Below are 17,302 nucleotides of genomic sequence, written 5' to 3' on the forward strand. Positions count from 1 at the left end.
GATAACAATATAATCAATACACAGTTACTGTAAGTTATATTTATTAAAGATGTGCTCTTTCCCTGATAAACTGAATCCTCTTTAATGACATTTAACACACTTACTTACCATATTATCAAATAGTAATCTCTTCAATTGGAAGGCAGCTATGCTCACCACTATACCACCAATGCCACCCTAATTTCCTTAATTGGTAATTTTATTTTTATTTTTTTATTTTATTTATTTTTTTAGAGAGAGAATTTTTCTAATATTTATTTTTTTCTTTAGTTTTCAGTGGACACAACATCTTTGTTTGTATGTGGTGCTGAGGATCGAACCCGGGCCGCACGCATGCCAGGCGAGCGCGCTACCACTTGAGCCACATCCCCAGCCCCTTAATTGGTAATTTTAAATGTAAATATTAAAATCATATATTCAAAGGAAGCATAGGTTTTATTTGATGTTGTATTATGTACCAATATAAATTATACATGTAAAACAGACAAAAATCTTAAGACTGCATCTTGCTTCCAAAGCAGCATCTTGCAAAAAAATAAAAAAACACAAATATAGTTTAATTCCCATCTTGATCTGTACTCTGAGGATCTGTTTTGATCTATTTTCCTAGTAACTCCCAGGTCAGTAAGCACAGATTAGAGGAAAAGCAAGGGGGGAGGGTAGAGTTCAAAGACCTGGTGCCGTAGGTGTGGCATTACAGAGATTACAGAGACTGCAAGGACAGTGCCTGGCTAGGGTGTCCCAGAAGGAAATGGGGAAGAAGCTCTATCAGCCCAAGAGCTGAGGCAGTGGAGAACTTCAGCAGGCGGCAGGAGGTTCCCAACTCCCAAATAGCAAGACCACATGGAAAAGAAGAAAAGGACAGAGTAAATACTGCCCATAAATATTTTGAGTGTGATATTTTAAAAAAATTAAAAAACAGGGAGACAGAGATGAGTTTCAGATATCCTGGGGGCTAGCACACATAAGTGCTTCATCATGAAAGCCTGTCACCCCAGTAGCTATTTTCTTTTGAAGGGATTTATAGTCCTTCGTGTTAAGACTGTAGAAATGTTTTACTTCTCACCTGTATTAATCAATGAGAATTTGGTTATCAGAATCTTCCAGATCGTTTCAAACTTTTTGAGAAAAAGAAACAGCTTATTTTATAAATGGTGCTAAATGGGTTCACAATGTGAACTCAGGGATTTGGCCCTAGCATCTTGGATAAACGTGATGCTAGAGTGTTTTCTGGTGAACGGCCTTTCCACTGGGTTATGCTGATAAACTCATGGAAACAGTTCATGAATCCAAATATGAAGTTCTTTCAGCAATGATAATAAAAACGAGGGTAAATGTCCAAACTGTGAAGCCCACATTTCCCTTTGTACTTTATTCCCCGATGACTTTCCCTTCTTTCCTATTTCCTCTCCATACCCTCCCGACTCCAGGCTCAAATTTCTACCCTACAACCCTATAGCACCACTTCCAACCATGTTCTCTCTTCATGTATTCAAGTTTCACACAAAACTATTTTTAGAGAACTTAATGCCTAGGTTCCTGTCCATTTTGAGAGAATTTGGATATTAAAAATAATTCTCAAAGGTAGCAAAAAGAAAAAAATCAATATTAAAAGTATTTACATTATTTATTCTTGGACCCTCTATCACACTTCCTCATTAGGCTAGGCCCAGGATGGTGGCAAGAATTCTACATAGATTCAGAGATAAATTTATTTTCTATTAGAAAAGAAAATGGTAACCCTGTCACATGTATCTTTCTCTGACTTCATTCATTGTGCTGCCAGGTATTCTTCTGGACTATGGATGATAGAGAAGATTCTAGAAGAGAGGAGAGAGAGAGAACTAATCTAGTTTCACTTTTTAGTGGGTTAGTAAGAGATGTCTTGGAATGTCATTGCAGTCAACATTTAGTAACAACCACAGCTTCCTGGTTCCTTTCCTTCTTTAATACCCTGAATTGCCCCTTCATGTGCTTTGTCCCCACCTCCAGCTCTTACAGGTGAACCCTTAATTAAGGTAAGCTATCTCACCTTAATGACCACAATGCCTGCTTGATGATAGGCAAATAATCGAATATGTTTGCTGCGTTAAAAAAAAACAAACACTTCATCCAATGCAAACAGTGTCACAAATGACTTCAGTGGTTGGCTGCCATCTTGAAAGCACACAGAAAAGCCAGCATGGGAGTTAGGCCAAAGCCAGACAAGTGCATCCACTGCTGTGGGAGGGGATCTGAACCAGCTTACGGCCATGTCTAAATCTAGACACAACATTAGAGCGCTGGTAAGTAACGCTCACTCAAGTCTGGTCTCCCCTGTTCCTCTGTTGCTTGATCCAGCAAGTTTCCCTTATGTATGAGCTAACATGACTCAGGTGTCCTGAAGCACTCCTGTTCAGGATGTTCTCTAGGTCATGCAGTGTTTTCTCTACCAATGAAAGAAGTTTAGTCAACTGGAATCAAGACAGTCATTGGGTGGTAGGAAGAAATTATAAAGATCCATGTATTTAATAGTCATCATTAGTTAGCTGATATCAAGAGAAAAGCTTAGACTCTAGGTTTTGGTCTTCGAGAGAAGGTAGGATAGTTGACATAGATGTCCTCCCTTGTGTCTTCCATGGGTTGAGTGATGGAGAAGGGGCTTCTGTAGTTGTTGGCTGCCTACAAAATAAACAGCAATGGTATCAATCATTCAGTGTGTTTCATCAGCTAGTAAAGATATTCAACATAAATCTCTCAATTGAACCATAATGTAGGCCAAAATTCCACTACAAGTAATTTCTAAAACACTCCCTCCATTGTATAGAACTTTGGTTAGAAATCACTTTCTTGATTTATAGGATTTTGAATAAGATGCAGCATAAACATAATCCAGATCTTTAATGCTGTATTGTGCTATGAATTTCCTTTTTAGATGCAAAAGTAGGTTGGTATTTCCTATAGTGGGCATCCATCAATGTCTACTGAATGATGCCTTAATTAATAACTATTCTTAGAGTACACAGTGTCCTAGCTTTAACAATAATCAACTGAACACAATGAAAGAACTATGCAACAAACTTTCTCCTTCAAGCTGATGGTACATAACCATTAATATTCTCTACTTTAATCAAGTGATGTGCACATGTGACAAGATGAATGTGCACATGTGACAAAATATACAGGTGTGAGAAAGAGCAAAATTGAGAGAGAGAAAAGAGAAGCAAGAGAGATCTTCTGGTGAGTGGTTTCAAAAGTTAGAATGATTTTGGTGTTTGCAAGAAGAAAGCAGAAGGAAAATCCAGGTGCTTTCTTACTTACATCACCTGTGAGGAATAGCAAAATAATCAAATAGGTCTATCCTCTTCATCCTTCACAGTCCCTCTTACTATCAAAATTTTAAATTGTCCTCGATATAATAAATACCATTATTCTAAAGCCTGGAAGAACTGGATACCTAACATAGTCCTAAAGCATCCTCCTTTCTTCAAAATTCATAACAATAAATATTCCTTTGGATTGACTTTAGCAGGCAAATAGCTAGGAACAAAAGAAGCCACTAAGTGGACCTGGCTGGGCAGTGTCCACTGTGTGCCAAGCAACAGCTGGAGGAGCCAAGCCGCTGGAGCCTGCATATGGTGCTAAGAAGCCAGCTGTGAGTCAGTCAGAAAAACACATCTGACTTGCAAAGAGTAACTGCTTAATAACAGAAAATTTTAAGTTGACAGATTATTAAGAAGTCTGAAGCACCTGTATTGGGTGCTTAAGTATTTGACTTTTTAGCCGTGTTGAATTCAAGGGCAAATAATTAAAGCAAAAAGAAATCAATGTGATTTTGGATAGCACTTGAGAAAATGTTTGCTTTTGTCAACTCAGGCAAGCTATAATAGAACAGCACAGACTAAGTGTCTTAAACAACAAGCATTTATTTCTCGCAGTTCTGGAGCTATGAAATCCAAGACCAAATGTGTGGCGAGGGCTGCCTACTTGATCTGTGGGTGGCCATCTTCTCCTTGTGTCCAGGCTTTTTGTGCAGAAAGCAGAGAGGAGGAAGCAAGCTCTGGCCTCTCTTCTTACAAGGGCACTGATTCCACCCATGAATAACCTCCCCAATGCTGTGTGTGAAATCCTAACGCAAGCATTGGATTGCGAATTTTAATAAACAGAATAATATGTGCACAAGAGAGCAATATGTGACATACGCTGGAGGCAATGAACATGAAATTAAGCATCACTGTTATCTACAAACTCCGAAGTTTCTATTACTTCAACCAAACAACATGCGCAGTAGCAAAGTAGAGCGAGATGGAAATTTTAATAGTTCATCAGACTCCTGAAACCCACAAGAAAGTTCTTTAGGTTTATAATGTAATTTGAGCATTCATTAATTCATAATTAATTAAAGGTAATAATAGTAACAAATATCATATATTATGTCCTTTTATATGCACGCTTTGCTTCTGAGCCTTGAATGTAGGTCAGATTAATTTAATCATCACAATATCTTTATGACATCAAAATAATGTTATGCTCTTTACTGGTTTGAATAGGGTCCCCCTAAAACTCACATCCTTCTCCAAACATCGTTATGTGGCCTTCTTTGGAAATAAGATACTTGCAGATAAAATTAGTGACGTGAACATCAGGATGCACTGGGGTAGGAGGCTGCCCCTTACTCCAAGATGACTGGTTTCTTGATAAGAGGAGAGACACAGACACACACAGGGGAGACCCCAGGTGAAGACAGGCAGAATCGGATGTGTATACAAGCCATGGACAGCCAGTGATTGCAGGCAACCACCAGGAGGTGCTGGGAGAAAAGCTTGGAACCATCTCACCCCAGGAAGGAACCAGTCTTCTCACACCTCTTTCTGGACTTCAACCCTCCAGAGTCATGAGGGAATAAGTGTGTGCTGTTTCAAACTATCCAGTTTGTGTACTTTGTAATAGTAGTCCTAGAAAACTAGTGCAGATTTCGGTAATGCACAGGGTTGATTCTTACTGTGTCAGTGTAATTGCTCCTTTATTCATATTGATATAAAAAAAAAACTTGGTGTCAAAAGGTATTAATAGAGTAGTACAGAGAGTAACTGCTTCCTCAAATAAGCTGGTACTTGAATTATCAATATTTGAATTATCAACTGCATTGCCAGTTTATTAAAAATAAAACAAAAAATAAGATCCATAACTGCAAAATAGACGGACTTTACAAGATATTTGTAAAGCACGAAAGAGGGGGAAAATGACAATTCCAGGTGAACTCACCTTACTCTTTGTATCCCAGGACTCTTTAAATGGGGTGGACTTCTGTCTCCTCCTCCTTCTAAAACACACAGTCAACAGGAAACATCAAGACGCTGCAGTCCAGCATGGTACCCCTCGGCGTGTTCCCAGCCCATGTCCCCTACTGAATATGTGCTCGTGACCAGCCACAGGTGCTCCACACATATTTGTCCAGCATTCTAGTGACTGACACTCACTTTGCACACCTCTCCCACACTCCCGGGAGGGTGCACACAGCTCCGTAGCTGTCCAGCAGTGTCCATGGTAATTACTCTCCTTGAGAACCCACGTTAGAAGGGCTTCCAGCCTTCTCCATGGAATCTTGGACTTAGAGATTTTCATGATTAAAACATGTTTGAAAGCCAACAGTGAAACTTCTTAGGTGACTGCACTAACAGAGCTCAGTGTTATAAAATCGTCCAGGTGTTATTCTATATAACCTGTATGGATGATTTTCTTCAGATCTCATCAAAATTCTAAACTTAACAGGCTAGGAAACTGAGGTACAGAGAGGAAGGGAGACTTGCCCAGAGTCACGTGGCTGGTTACAGGTAGCATCAGCCCTCAGCCCTCCCACCCAACTCTGAGGCTTCCCTTCTCTCAGAGTCACTTTGATGTGGCCGGCAACCATCTGCAACCACAGTACTCCACAAACTCTCCACAGTTCCAATGACGCTTATGAAACCTAACTTCTGGAGAAATCTTAAAAGAGCAAACACAAGAGAAGGAAAGAAGAGGCTACTGTAGTCGAACAAAGGAGAAATAACATATCCAAGTGTGAAGACAATTATTCTGGGGAAAGTCAACCTCTCTTCCATCTCCCTAAAGCGAAGATTCCTGTTGAACAACGGAAGAGGTGGATTCCATGCAAAAATATAGAGGTTTGTTTTGTTCTGTGTTTTGTAAGATGAGATCTCAATTCCTTATTAAAAATCTTGAAAACATGATAGTCACTCTTCAAGGAAAGGTTATTCAGTAGTGGATATTGATTCTAATGATCTCTTCTAGTAATTTGGAAATTCTACTATGTTAACAGTCTTCATCTTATTCTATAGGCATTAATTTACTTATTATTATCCTTATTTATGTTGATTATTCTTTAATTTACTTATTCTCTGTGTAAATTTACTACATGCAAAATTCATTTCTAAGTGTTTTGTATAAATTACATAATTTATTCCTCAAAGGAATCTATCATAAGGCTACTATTATCACCTTTTGTTTACAGATGAGGAAGCCAAGGCACAGATCTATGACCTTTGATCTTTAATTAAACCAGGGTGCACAAGTCTATCCCATAACATACAGCTAACTTTCCCGGACGGATGGCTGTGTCTGTGTGTTGAAATAAGCCTGGAGCATGCAACATGAGGAATGAAAGAGAAGGTTGGGCTTGGAATCAGACTCTGTGTAACTTGTGCTCTGCTATCTAGTGGCTGAGTGTTTTGCATCTCAAAAGACCAGTCCTCTGTCTGTAAAACAAAGGTAGTGAACATCACCATTTGATCTAAGTTGACCAGCTGTTCCCATTTGCCGGGGACTAAGGCATCTCCTTGGGATGAAGTGCTGAAACCAGGAAGGTGCCAGGAAAACCAGATGCCACCTTCATCATAAGCACAAGCACTGACAGCAATCTGCAGACAAGTGTCTGACGTTTCCCTAAGGATTCAAGCTCTTCCCAGGACACAGGTGTCCGTGCCCAGAACACAAGCTGGCTCTCCTGGTGCTCACCCGCACAGTGCACCCCCAGCATGCTCCATTCTTACTGTTGCTGTTCTGACCCCTACCAACCCAGGATAGAGGAGCCGTTTCCAGTGCCCGTGGAGCAGGTGACTGGGCATCCCCTCTGAAGTCAGACTTGCACATCCGAGGCTGAGGGATTATCTCAAATGGTTGGTCAGACAGGGTTCAGGGGTCATTGGTGAAACCCTGGGGTCATTTTCCAAAACATTTCCAACCAAGTAACAGCCACAAAGGGAGACCAGACAAGGCAGGAAGAACCGTGCCCTTTCCTTTGTGGAGTTCACCCTTGATTAGACACTCGCGTCCACTAATCTTCCCATCGCCTTGACCCAAGAGGGACAGTATACTCCACAGTTCAGTTTAACTACTCATGTGAAGCAAAGTGTTTTCATGAAGCAAAGCCTGTCCTGTCCAACATCTGTGACCCTGCAGAGGTCTGTCCACCCCGCGTTCTCTCAGTCACGCTGCCTATTCCCCAAGACTCCCTCTGCCCCGTCTGCATTTTCATCAGCCAACGTGAGGCAGTAGAGAAACCCTCTAGGACACTAACCCCGGGGCCCTTGCCTCCATTTGCTAATTTCTGGTCAGGGAAAGACTCAGGGCAGCCACGATGCAGAGAAAGGTGAAAGGACTGGCCCTGTTCCCCTTTAATTAGGCAGATGATCACTGACCCTCCACTGCTTGGGAAGATTAGCTGCTGAATGCTATCAAACACTAAAACATAAATAAAACACAGTCCTGCCATTAGGAATACCACAGTAGGGAAGACAAGCCCGAATACAATTAAAATACAAAGCAGGATGCGAGGAGTAGCAGATAGGAGTGCAAGATGATTCTGGATGGTGACTTCATGTCTATCCCAGGGACAGAGATTCAAGACAGCCCTCACAGAGGGGACTGGTGTCTTGCCTGTTATAATGCACAATATTAAGGGCAAATACAGGGAAACTGTATTTGGGGAGCATAGCAAATGAAAGACAGTGGGTGTGCTCAAAGAATAAATGTCACAGTTTTAATAAAAATTTGTGAATTTTAGAGAAAGTAAATAAAGTAGAAACTATGGACAAAAATTAAGTTGCAGTCAGAGAGCAGAGCACCTTCAGTGACAGGGCTGATGAGGTTAAGACTGGTTGCAGTGGGAGGGTAACACAGTGTTAATCAGGAGGAGGACTAAAGAGGAACTAGGAAATTCCAATGGTTTAGAGAGAGGATGGTCTGAGAACAGGAGGGCAGGCTGGAGAGGGCAGGGGCGTGGCAGAAGAGGCAAAGGTCAAGGACATGCAGAGGAAATGCAGAAACCTCCTGGCAATCCTGTTAAGGAGCTGCACATTATGTGGCAGTGGAGCAGAGATGGAAATGTGCACAGCCAACAAGCACATGTGTGCCATCACAGACCTATAAGAGAGACGTGCAAAGCATGGTCCCTTTCTCCCTTAACAAGCCTATCCCCACAGACGCCTGTAGAATCTGTAGAACACACAATCCAACCACTGTCCTTGGCCCACAGTATAAGGAATAATTCCAACCCAGTGAGATTCTAAAAGGACCAACCAGTGCTAGGCAAATGGGTCGGCAGACACGGAGAGTCTGGAGAAGAAAGGGCCCGCTAAGAAAATCCCCTGCGCCACACCATGAGTAGCAGGAAGCTGCTGCTGATTACGGATGACTGCCCACTATCTCTGGGGTGAGCCTCCCAGTCTTCTTCCTCAGTAATTCTTAACAGTAGCATCTAGACCACTGTTCAGAAAGTATGCCACCAGTTTAAGTTTACTGTTAGCTTATTAGAATGGGAGCTTCCCTACATCTCCTTCACCACTTTGCACAATAGATATCTGATGAATGCTTAAGTTAAGGCATTATCCTCTCTTACTTACAAACACACAAACACACACACACACACACACACACACACACACACACACGCCTTCACTGGCAGCTATTTCCTTGGAGGAGGGGGGAGAGATGGGGAACAGGCAGGCAGGCTGCCGGCTCCGCCCATCCCTCAGGGAAGGACTCTCTCTGGCTTTGGCTTCTGATATTAACGCCTCCCCCCTTGAGTAAGAGCCGTATTCAAAGAAATACCTGTGGCTGCTGAGACAGCTTGACAAACTGTTGGGTTATTAATAGAGAACCTGTAACATCGCAGTGACTCAGGGCAGACCAGATTGGGGTACTCGTTCTACTCACCTGTTACAAGAAATGACGATGATGATGACGATTGCCACAACAAACAACAGAACTACCCCTCCAGCCACAAAGAGGAGATACTGGTTATCAGCTTTCCCTAGGAGAAAAAACAAAATTACAGTAGAAATTAGGGATCCAACTAATGCCACAAAAGGAAGGTTGGAAAATGAAGAAAGGGCGTATCAATCAGGATGGGATATTAAGAACAAAGAAGACAGTAAAAATAGGGTGGACTGAGGGAAAAAACCCAATTTTCTTTTAGAGGCTCCTTAATATTTCTGACCCCTCACAGGTTTGTATTTGTTCCTTGATTAAGCTGGATTCGACAACATAAGAAATAGAATCTGTAGAACACACACTCCAAAAAGCTCCCAATCCCATGCACAAAATCTTTTGTAGAAGAAAATAGCCACTGAAATAGCCTACTAAGGGAGGCCAGTTTTTATGTTTGACGTGTTCATTACGCTGAACACACAACAGTATGTAACTTTAATGTTAACCCGAAGAATTTTGTTTAAAAATATTTTCAACCACATTTGAGTTGATGATAAAAGTCAGGAAAAGCATGTTACTCCAACTCAGAGTTTCCCAGAAATGGACCGAAGTGGCGCAGGAGTCTGGAGCCTCGTCCTGGGCCTGTCACGGTGAAGCTGAGGGCCTCCAGCAGAGGCGTCCTTTACCTTCCCTGCGTGGGCCTCTCTCTTTATTCCAGTGGTGGCAATGACTCGGTTCTGATGACACCATGGAGCTGTGGTAGGACTCTAATGAGCTGATGTTCCAAAGAATGCAGAACTAATCCTACAGTCACCTCTGGAGCGTGAGCCCACACGGGTCAGATACCATTTCAGCCTTCTGCCCGGTCCTCCTGGCCCAGCACACCCCACCCATCGCCACCCACAGAACACCTGTGGGGCACCTCCCCTGAGGAGAAGCCCATCAGTCCCCATGGCTGGTGGGAATGGGACTGATGTGTACCTGACCTGTTCTCTTCACTGTGTCTTTCTTTGGGACAGCAGATTTGCCCATCTTGCCACACAGGAAGGGCGTGGGCTATAGCACAGTACAGCTTCCCTCCCTCTTGAGACCGAAAGTGGAAGACTTGTGACGGTGACTGCAGGGGTCTGGACCCAGCACAAGTGGAAAATCATGCTTCTCCACCAACTCTCGCCATCCTGTCCTCAGACTCCTCTTCCCTCCTACTCCACTATGTCCCTAAAGGTTTTTCCATGACAAGAACTCACTGTCTAGACCCCCTCAGTCTTCTAGGAGCTTTACTACAATGACAAATGATAAACTTTTTTATGCTTTAAATTTGTTTATCCTAGATTCTACATGGGAAAAAAGATCAACCATGCAGTATTTTTCTCTCTGTGCCTGGCTCACTTCACTTGGCATATATCCTCCAGGTTAATCAGTGTTGCTGCAAAGGACAGGATTTCCTTCTTTTATAAGCTGAATATTATTCAGTTGTGTCTATAAACCACGTGTTCTTCATCCACTTGTCTGTGGATGGGCAAAGAGGCTGTACCCACTTGCTGACCATCATGAATTATGCTGCATGAACATGGGGTGCAGATGTCTCTTCAAGACACTGACGGTGTTCCTTTGTGGTTCACCCAATAGAGAGATTGCTCTCCTGGTACAGTAGTTCTATTTTTATTGAAGCCCCTCCATACCATGTTCCATAATGGTATTGCACTTTAAATTCCCAACAAGGTAGATGGCTTCCTTTTCTTCCACATTTTCACCAACTTTGATGATCTCTTGTCTTGTTGATCGCAGCTCTCCTAACAGGTTGAGGTGGTATCTATCTCACTGTGGCTTTGATTTGCTTTTCCCTGATGAGTAGTGATGTTGACCATTTTTTCAGGTACCTAATTGCCAGTGTTATGTCTTCTTTTTTTTCAAGTCTAGTGCCCATTTTTTTTCATTTGGATTATTTGGGGTTTTTTTGACAATGAAATCCTGAGACTTGGTGACAACATATATGGACCTAGAGGACATTATGCTAAGTGACATAAGCCAGACATAGAAAGACAAACGACACATGATCTTACCTGTAGTGTCATCTAGAATTGTCAAAACAATAATAGGAAAACAGTGGTTTCCAGGAGCTGAGGGTGCAGAGATGGTGGAAATGTTAGAGGGTACAGACGTTCAGTGGTAAGATGAGCAAGTTGAGGGGACCCAGTGTGCAGCATGGGTGGTAAGGGACATGCTAATTATGGTAATCATTACACAATATTGACATGTATCGAACCATTATATTATACACCTTTACTATATTTAATCTTTGACAATTTTTTAAAACTTTAAAGCAATTGTTTTCTTTAGGCTTTTTGGTATTTCCAAATTTTTCTAAAAGGTATCTTGCTTTTTTTTTTTTTTTTTTTTAATTTTTTATTGTTGGCTGTTCAAAACATTACATAATTCTTGATATATCATATTTCACACTTTGATTCAAGTGGGTTATGAGCTCCCTTTTTTTACCCCAAATAAGTATCTTGCTTTTTTAACTAGGAAAAATCAGGACAAAATTTTAAAGGTCTGCATGCATAAAACAGAACATTTTACCAAATTTTAGTGACTGTTTTTAATAGAGCAGGATGTAGAACTCCTTAGAAGTAGACAGAATGCTTAAGAATGCAGACAACATTTTTAATTAAGCTTTAAGTTATATGAATTCAGAAGTAGAATCCACTTGAAAGTGTGACCATTTGTATCACAACTGGTCAGTTATAAATCCAAATTTCAAATGTTTCAATTTGAAATGTTTCCTATTTTTAACTGTTTCTAGCAATGTGTGACCACTGGAGTCAGATCATTTATTCATTCAGTATTTACATGGATGCTATTTCAAGGCGTATTAACTGGTAATACCGATAGAGAATGGAATTTATATTATTTTGAAAAGTCCTATGTGACTTAAAAAGCGGCATGGAACTAGTATTTACCCTTAAGAAATAAATGCAAAAGCATGGAGGAGAGGTGCAGATTCAGCCCCTCAGAGCGGGAACATGGACCATCCGAGGCAGAGCCATTTCCCACCCCTGCCTGCTCTGTCTGGCCAGATGTAGCATGAATGGTCAGACTCTGGTGACCATGCAGCTTGCTGGTCCTCATGTGGAAGAAGAAAAAGCAAATGGGAAGGGATGCTTTGGGGAGTTAACAGCTCAGAGCATTCACTTTCTCCCCCAAGTTCTGTTAATAGAGCTTTCGTTGAATGATGTTGGCCCTCAAGCCCTTCTCTGAAGAAAGGAGAATCGTTGTCTGTTTCAGTGGCCACATTTTTGCTGAATTTTTGCTTACATGCCAATGCTCGTTGATTCATAGGGGGACAAAAATGTCTTGAACCATAAAGCCATTATTTCTCCTCCCATCACAAAAGATAAATACAGTTAAAACAATTTAAAGCAAGTCAGTGAAATTTATAAATGAGTAATTTACTCCAGGCCTGTGACCCTCCAGGCTAAGTTTCTGCTGGTGACAAGTATTTATGACTGAGTCATAAACCTTAGAAATGGTTCATGACAGAAATGCTGCCGGGCCCTTCCGGCAGAGCCAGGCGGGCAGAGCAGCCCTAATGCCTGGGGTTCCTCCTTTATTGGAGAGGGGTGGGTTAGGGAGTGAAGACACCGAGTAACTAATACCCTAAATAACTGGACCAGAAAACAAGCCAGAAGAACTCATGCATTCCAAGCCTCTAACCAGCCCTGATAAGTCCTGGAAAATATCAGTTACAACTACTCTTTTCTTGCCTCATTGAGAAGAGAAAGAAATGTTAGCTCTCATTCTCTGTCCAGATGGAATGCACCCAGCGGTGCGGGCGCAGGGTGGAGAGGTGTGAGCTGACAGAGTGTGCAGGAGAAGGTCATTCCCAGTCTAACTCTCTGGATGATGCAGGAAAATGCCCAAACTTCATCTCCGTTAGACTTCGGTTGGCTGGAAACACAGACACGGAGGAGGGAAGCCGTGGGGCCTTGTCCTGTATTCTAATTCTTTCCTTGGAAGATCTCATGGAAGGACATTCAGTCTCTTTATCTTTGCCGTCGTGAGATGACGATGAAATAAAACCCAAGGGTCACTAGGGGACTGAACTAAAACACACAGACATCCTTTAAATATTTTAAACAGCACATAACATAAACGACTAATAGTGTACATTACATACACACTTACATTTTATATGCACGCATTCCCAATTAGAGTTAAATAAATAATTTCATTTGTTTTGTGTTGAGATGTTGTGTTGAGCTAGTCATGCAATGGAGGATGCTTGTTCCTGCAGTAAGAGTCAGGTCTTGGGGAAGGACAGAGGTAGTGTCCATCAACGAACATAAAACAATCTTAGACTGGACATAACGAAAGCCCAAAGTTCGTTGCATCAAAAATGAAATATGCATCAGATGAATATGGGCCTGGTGATAGCCCAAGTTTTCAAAGGTCACTTGTCTTTGTGTAAATCACTTTTATGCTCTTTGTATTTCAGAAACTTTAGCCTGTTTTATAGCAAGAAGGTTGTAGGGAATAAATGATTTTCAGAAACCATGACATCAACCTCCAATCTTTCTTCTGAGTAAATAACAAATATTCTTTCCCAAAAGAAAAATGTTGTCAGATTTTAACTGGGGAACATAAGAAACAGAGACTCTAAATAATTACCCGATAATCACTGAACAACCCAAAGGAAGCAGGTTTCTAACCTAAAGTGCGATTTCTGTTAACAGTTTGCCTCTCTTGCTGTAAAACAGTTTCCCGACCAGCTCAAGCACTTTGGAACTCTGCCAGCCGAGAAGCACACAGTCTAGAAGGGCCCACGCTGTACCTCCACAAGGCAGCAGGACTGCGTTAGTGATCTTGGCTCCATCCGTGTCACCACGCTGTACCATGAGATGGGTGCTCCATGGTGACTGGCCTATGGCGAGGGTGCTCAAGTCAGCATGTGGACAAAAGCAGGGTAAATATCTTTGATTTTGTGTATTTATTGAGAAAAATTTCATGACTGAGTCTATTATATGAGATGTCTCACCCTCTTGCCCAAGTACATCTTAGTCTCACGCTTTCTGCACACTCGCCTCGTTGCTTGTAAACACACATTATTCAAATGCACCATAAGTCAGAATGCCAAGAACTGGGCATGTCTTGCCCACTTCATTAGTGAGTCAGCACCCGTAGAAGACTTCCTATAGCGGCCCCAGAGTACGGTCCCCAGAAGAGCCAGTCCTTGGCTGGCACGTCGGAACACGGCTTCACTGTGCCTTTCTACCACTGCTGGACTGATGGAGCTCATTGTGCTTAGACTGTCTCCACGTCAGTCTGGTGTGTGCTAAGCACGTGCTTTTCTTCTGGGGTATCAGTCAATCCTTCCCATTTGGCCCTGTGCATCTTTCTCCTTCACTGACTTTGGATCCTTTTGCTGAAATCCAGCAGTGCTGAGTCCTGTGAGTCCTCCTAGCAACTTCCAGACCCACAAGGGAGGGCCTCAAGGACCCAAACCCAACTGAGAAGTCATATTTTCATTGTTTCTTGATACCAATGACCCTTCTTAAAGCAACACTTCATTACATTACTGTAAGAACACATCCATTATGCATCTATGTTACTTATGATATATTTTTATATATAAACTTATATATATATATAATATATATACACACATGATACATATACCTTGCTTATAGGAGCAATATGAAGTAATTTCATACTGGATAACATATTTCTTTACCTTACTAAACAGGGGATTTCTTTCTTTGTCAATTTTCTGAGTTTACTGTTATTTTAACAGGAAGCCAGATTCCCAAGGGCAAATGATCCTGATCAGGACTGAGGGAGGTTTTGAGCCAAAGGTGAGAGTTCCCACAAGAGGTATTCTCCTTGGTGGACCAAGCACAGGTCGGGTTGCGTCTACTTCCTTTTCTCTTTTTATATATTTGTCTAATTTCTAATTCCTGATTTTTGCCAAGGCACGTTCAGATAATTGCACATTAAAACACTAGAAATAAAAGTGCACTGGAATAGACTCGACAGGTCTCCCACTCAGGTCAAGCCTCAGTGCAAAGTGTTGATGATCATGTGGAGCCGCGTACATCACTCTCATCTGCAGACTTGGAGACGAGGCCTGGGAATCTGTTTTTCAGGAAGCACTCCAGAACATTCCACAGCAGTGACCACAGAACTGGCTTTGGGAAACACTGCTGCAGTCTAAAGCACCTTCCAGAGGGGCTCTGGCAGCTGACCCCTGTCCCTCTGCTGTTCTCCATTCTTTCCTTTCCTGTAGCCTTAATTTTAGAAAACTCAAATCTGTTTTGGTCTCTTCAACTCTTTGAAATGCATGTAAATCTCTTTAAAATCCAAGGGAGGTTCTCATGAACTTTGTAATGGAGAAGAATCTTCCTCCAGGACTTGGGAGCCATCCCTGTGAAACGGAATCATCCCAGTCTCTGTGGGAGGGAAGGAGGGGGGCTGGATTCCACTGGCTCTGCCCCCGAATGGCGACCACTCCTTCAGGAAGACTGAGATGTTTGGATTCCCTGTGGGTAAAGCCATTCAGCTAACACAGGTGGCCACCCCCATTACCAGGTGAGCCCAGGATGAACTATGTGTGTCAAATGGTGCCCTCAAGTCCCTTTCCTGAAGCCTGCTTACTATTTACCTTTAGGACATGCATGCACGGGGCTCTACTTGCTTGTCTATATTAAACAGTGAGATTTCTTTCCATCCCTGTAATCTCTTAGTAGACTTCCTGGGATGTAGGTAACATTCTGGTTCAATGTTTGTTTATTCAATAATAAAACTGTTTTCTTTCTCTTCTACCTTGTGGAGTAGTTTTTCCTCTTTTGTAGGGAGTAGATTTTGTTTCTGATTCTATTTCCGCAGCATGTGGTTTAATATTCCTGTTGTTTAGCCAGGCTAACTCTATACTACAATGTTACTATTATGCTTATCCTCAAGGATACAATAGGAAATTTTCAAATGTTCTGATGCTATCAAGATAAACAACTTGCCACCTGCAAGTTGCAATAAGACACCCAATAGGCAACCATACTACTGACACATTTAGCTGAAGAATATGAAGTTATATAAATGGGAGAGAATACAAATGGTCAGAATATGTTATTACAGGAAGTAAACTCTGGTTTGTCTTGGAAGGTTTTACACTTAAGACTTCACTATCCCTGCGGAGCCACACACTCCAGCTCTGACTGCAGTAGCCATTAAGTAATCAAGGTCTACTGTACAAGAGCAAAGGGAGAGCAGGGTTCAAGGAAAGAAGGAAAGAGGAGCTTAAGAGGGAAGGAGGGTCGTGTGAGGGAACCTGTAGCAGATTCCTGGCATTCGCTGAAGGGAGCAGACTTTTCCATAGGGGAAGAATCTAGTGGGGGCTCTGGTGAAGGGGTGCACAGGTGCTTCACAATGCCCAGAAGTCATGTCGGGGCTGAGATGTCACCACGTCACTATCCTGATGCCCAGAGGCTCCTCCTAGAGTTCCCTGTCCCAGTCCTTCTTAAGCTACTAATACCATGGTTCTTGAGGTCCAACACCAGGGTGGCTGGAGTCCAGCCAGGGCCTTTGTGCTGCACGGCCCTCCCATGGGTGGTGGGAGGGCAAGAAAGGGCAAGAGTGAGAGGGAAGGAAGCGGTGGACTCATCCTTTTCTCAGGAACGCACTCCATGATAACTCCACTCCACCATAAGGGCATTCATCCTTCAATGAAGACCACCCTCTTGACCTCCTTGCCTCTTCAAGGTCCTATCTGTCGGCCCCAGGTGACAGAGCGATTGTCTCACACATGTGAGGCACTGGGTTCCATCCTCAGTACCACATAAAAATAAACAAACAAAATAAAGATACTGTGTCCATGTATAACTTATATATATATATATATTCCTATCTGTCAACTGGGATTGGGTTTCCAACATTTGAACATGGAGTGACACATTCAAACCACAGAATTTCCTAATCTGTTCTTGGTATGGACTTGATTTCATCAGCACCAGCACCTGCTCTGTGGACCCAAGCCCTCTGAGTCACTTGTAGACCATGTGGAAAGCCTGTCCCATGTGACCCGACTCCCTGACATACATGAACCCCTGGAATAAAGAACATCAGG

The 17,302-nt window shown here is 42.3% G+C and overlaps 1 protein-coding gene across 5 annotated transcripts in view; it reads right to left on the bottom strand.

Moving 5' to 3' along the window:
• Positions 1 to 416: 416 nt before the first annotated feature.
• Cd226 (CD226 molecule) overlaps positions 417 to 17,302 on the bottom strand; it is a 76,753-nt gene continuing 59,867 nt past the window's right edge. For 4 of the 5 annotated variants that reach the window (XM_048806629.1, XM_048806628.1, XM_048806630.1 and 1 more), the window contains 4 exons: positions 14,018 to 14,107; positions 9,193 to 9,289; positions 5,245 to 5,302; positions 417 to 2,661 (listed from right to left, as the gene is read on the bottom strand). In XM_048806629.1, coding sequence (XP_048662586.1) covers positions 2,548 to 2,661; positions 5,245 to 5,302; positions 9,193 to 9,289; positions 14,018 to 14,107 — 359 coding nt within the window. In that variant the 3' untranslated portion in view covers positions 417 to 2,547. The remainder of the gene's footprint in view (positions 2,662 to 5,244; positions 5,303 to 9,192; positions 9,290 to 14,017; positions 14,108 to 17,302) is intronic. The other variant, XM_048806631.1, reaches the window with a different exon arrangement.

The sequence above is a fragment of the Marmota marmota genome, unplaced genomic scaffold (assembly GCF_001458135.2).
Source record: "Marmota marmota marmota unplaced genomic scaffold, marMar, whole genome shotgun sequence".
NCBI lineage: Eukaryota > Metazoa > Chordata > Mammalia > Rodentia > Sciuridae > Marmota > Marmota marmota.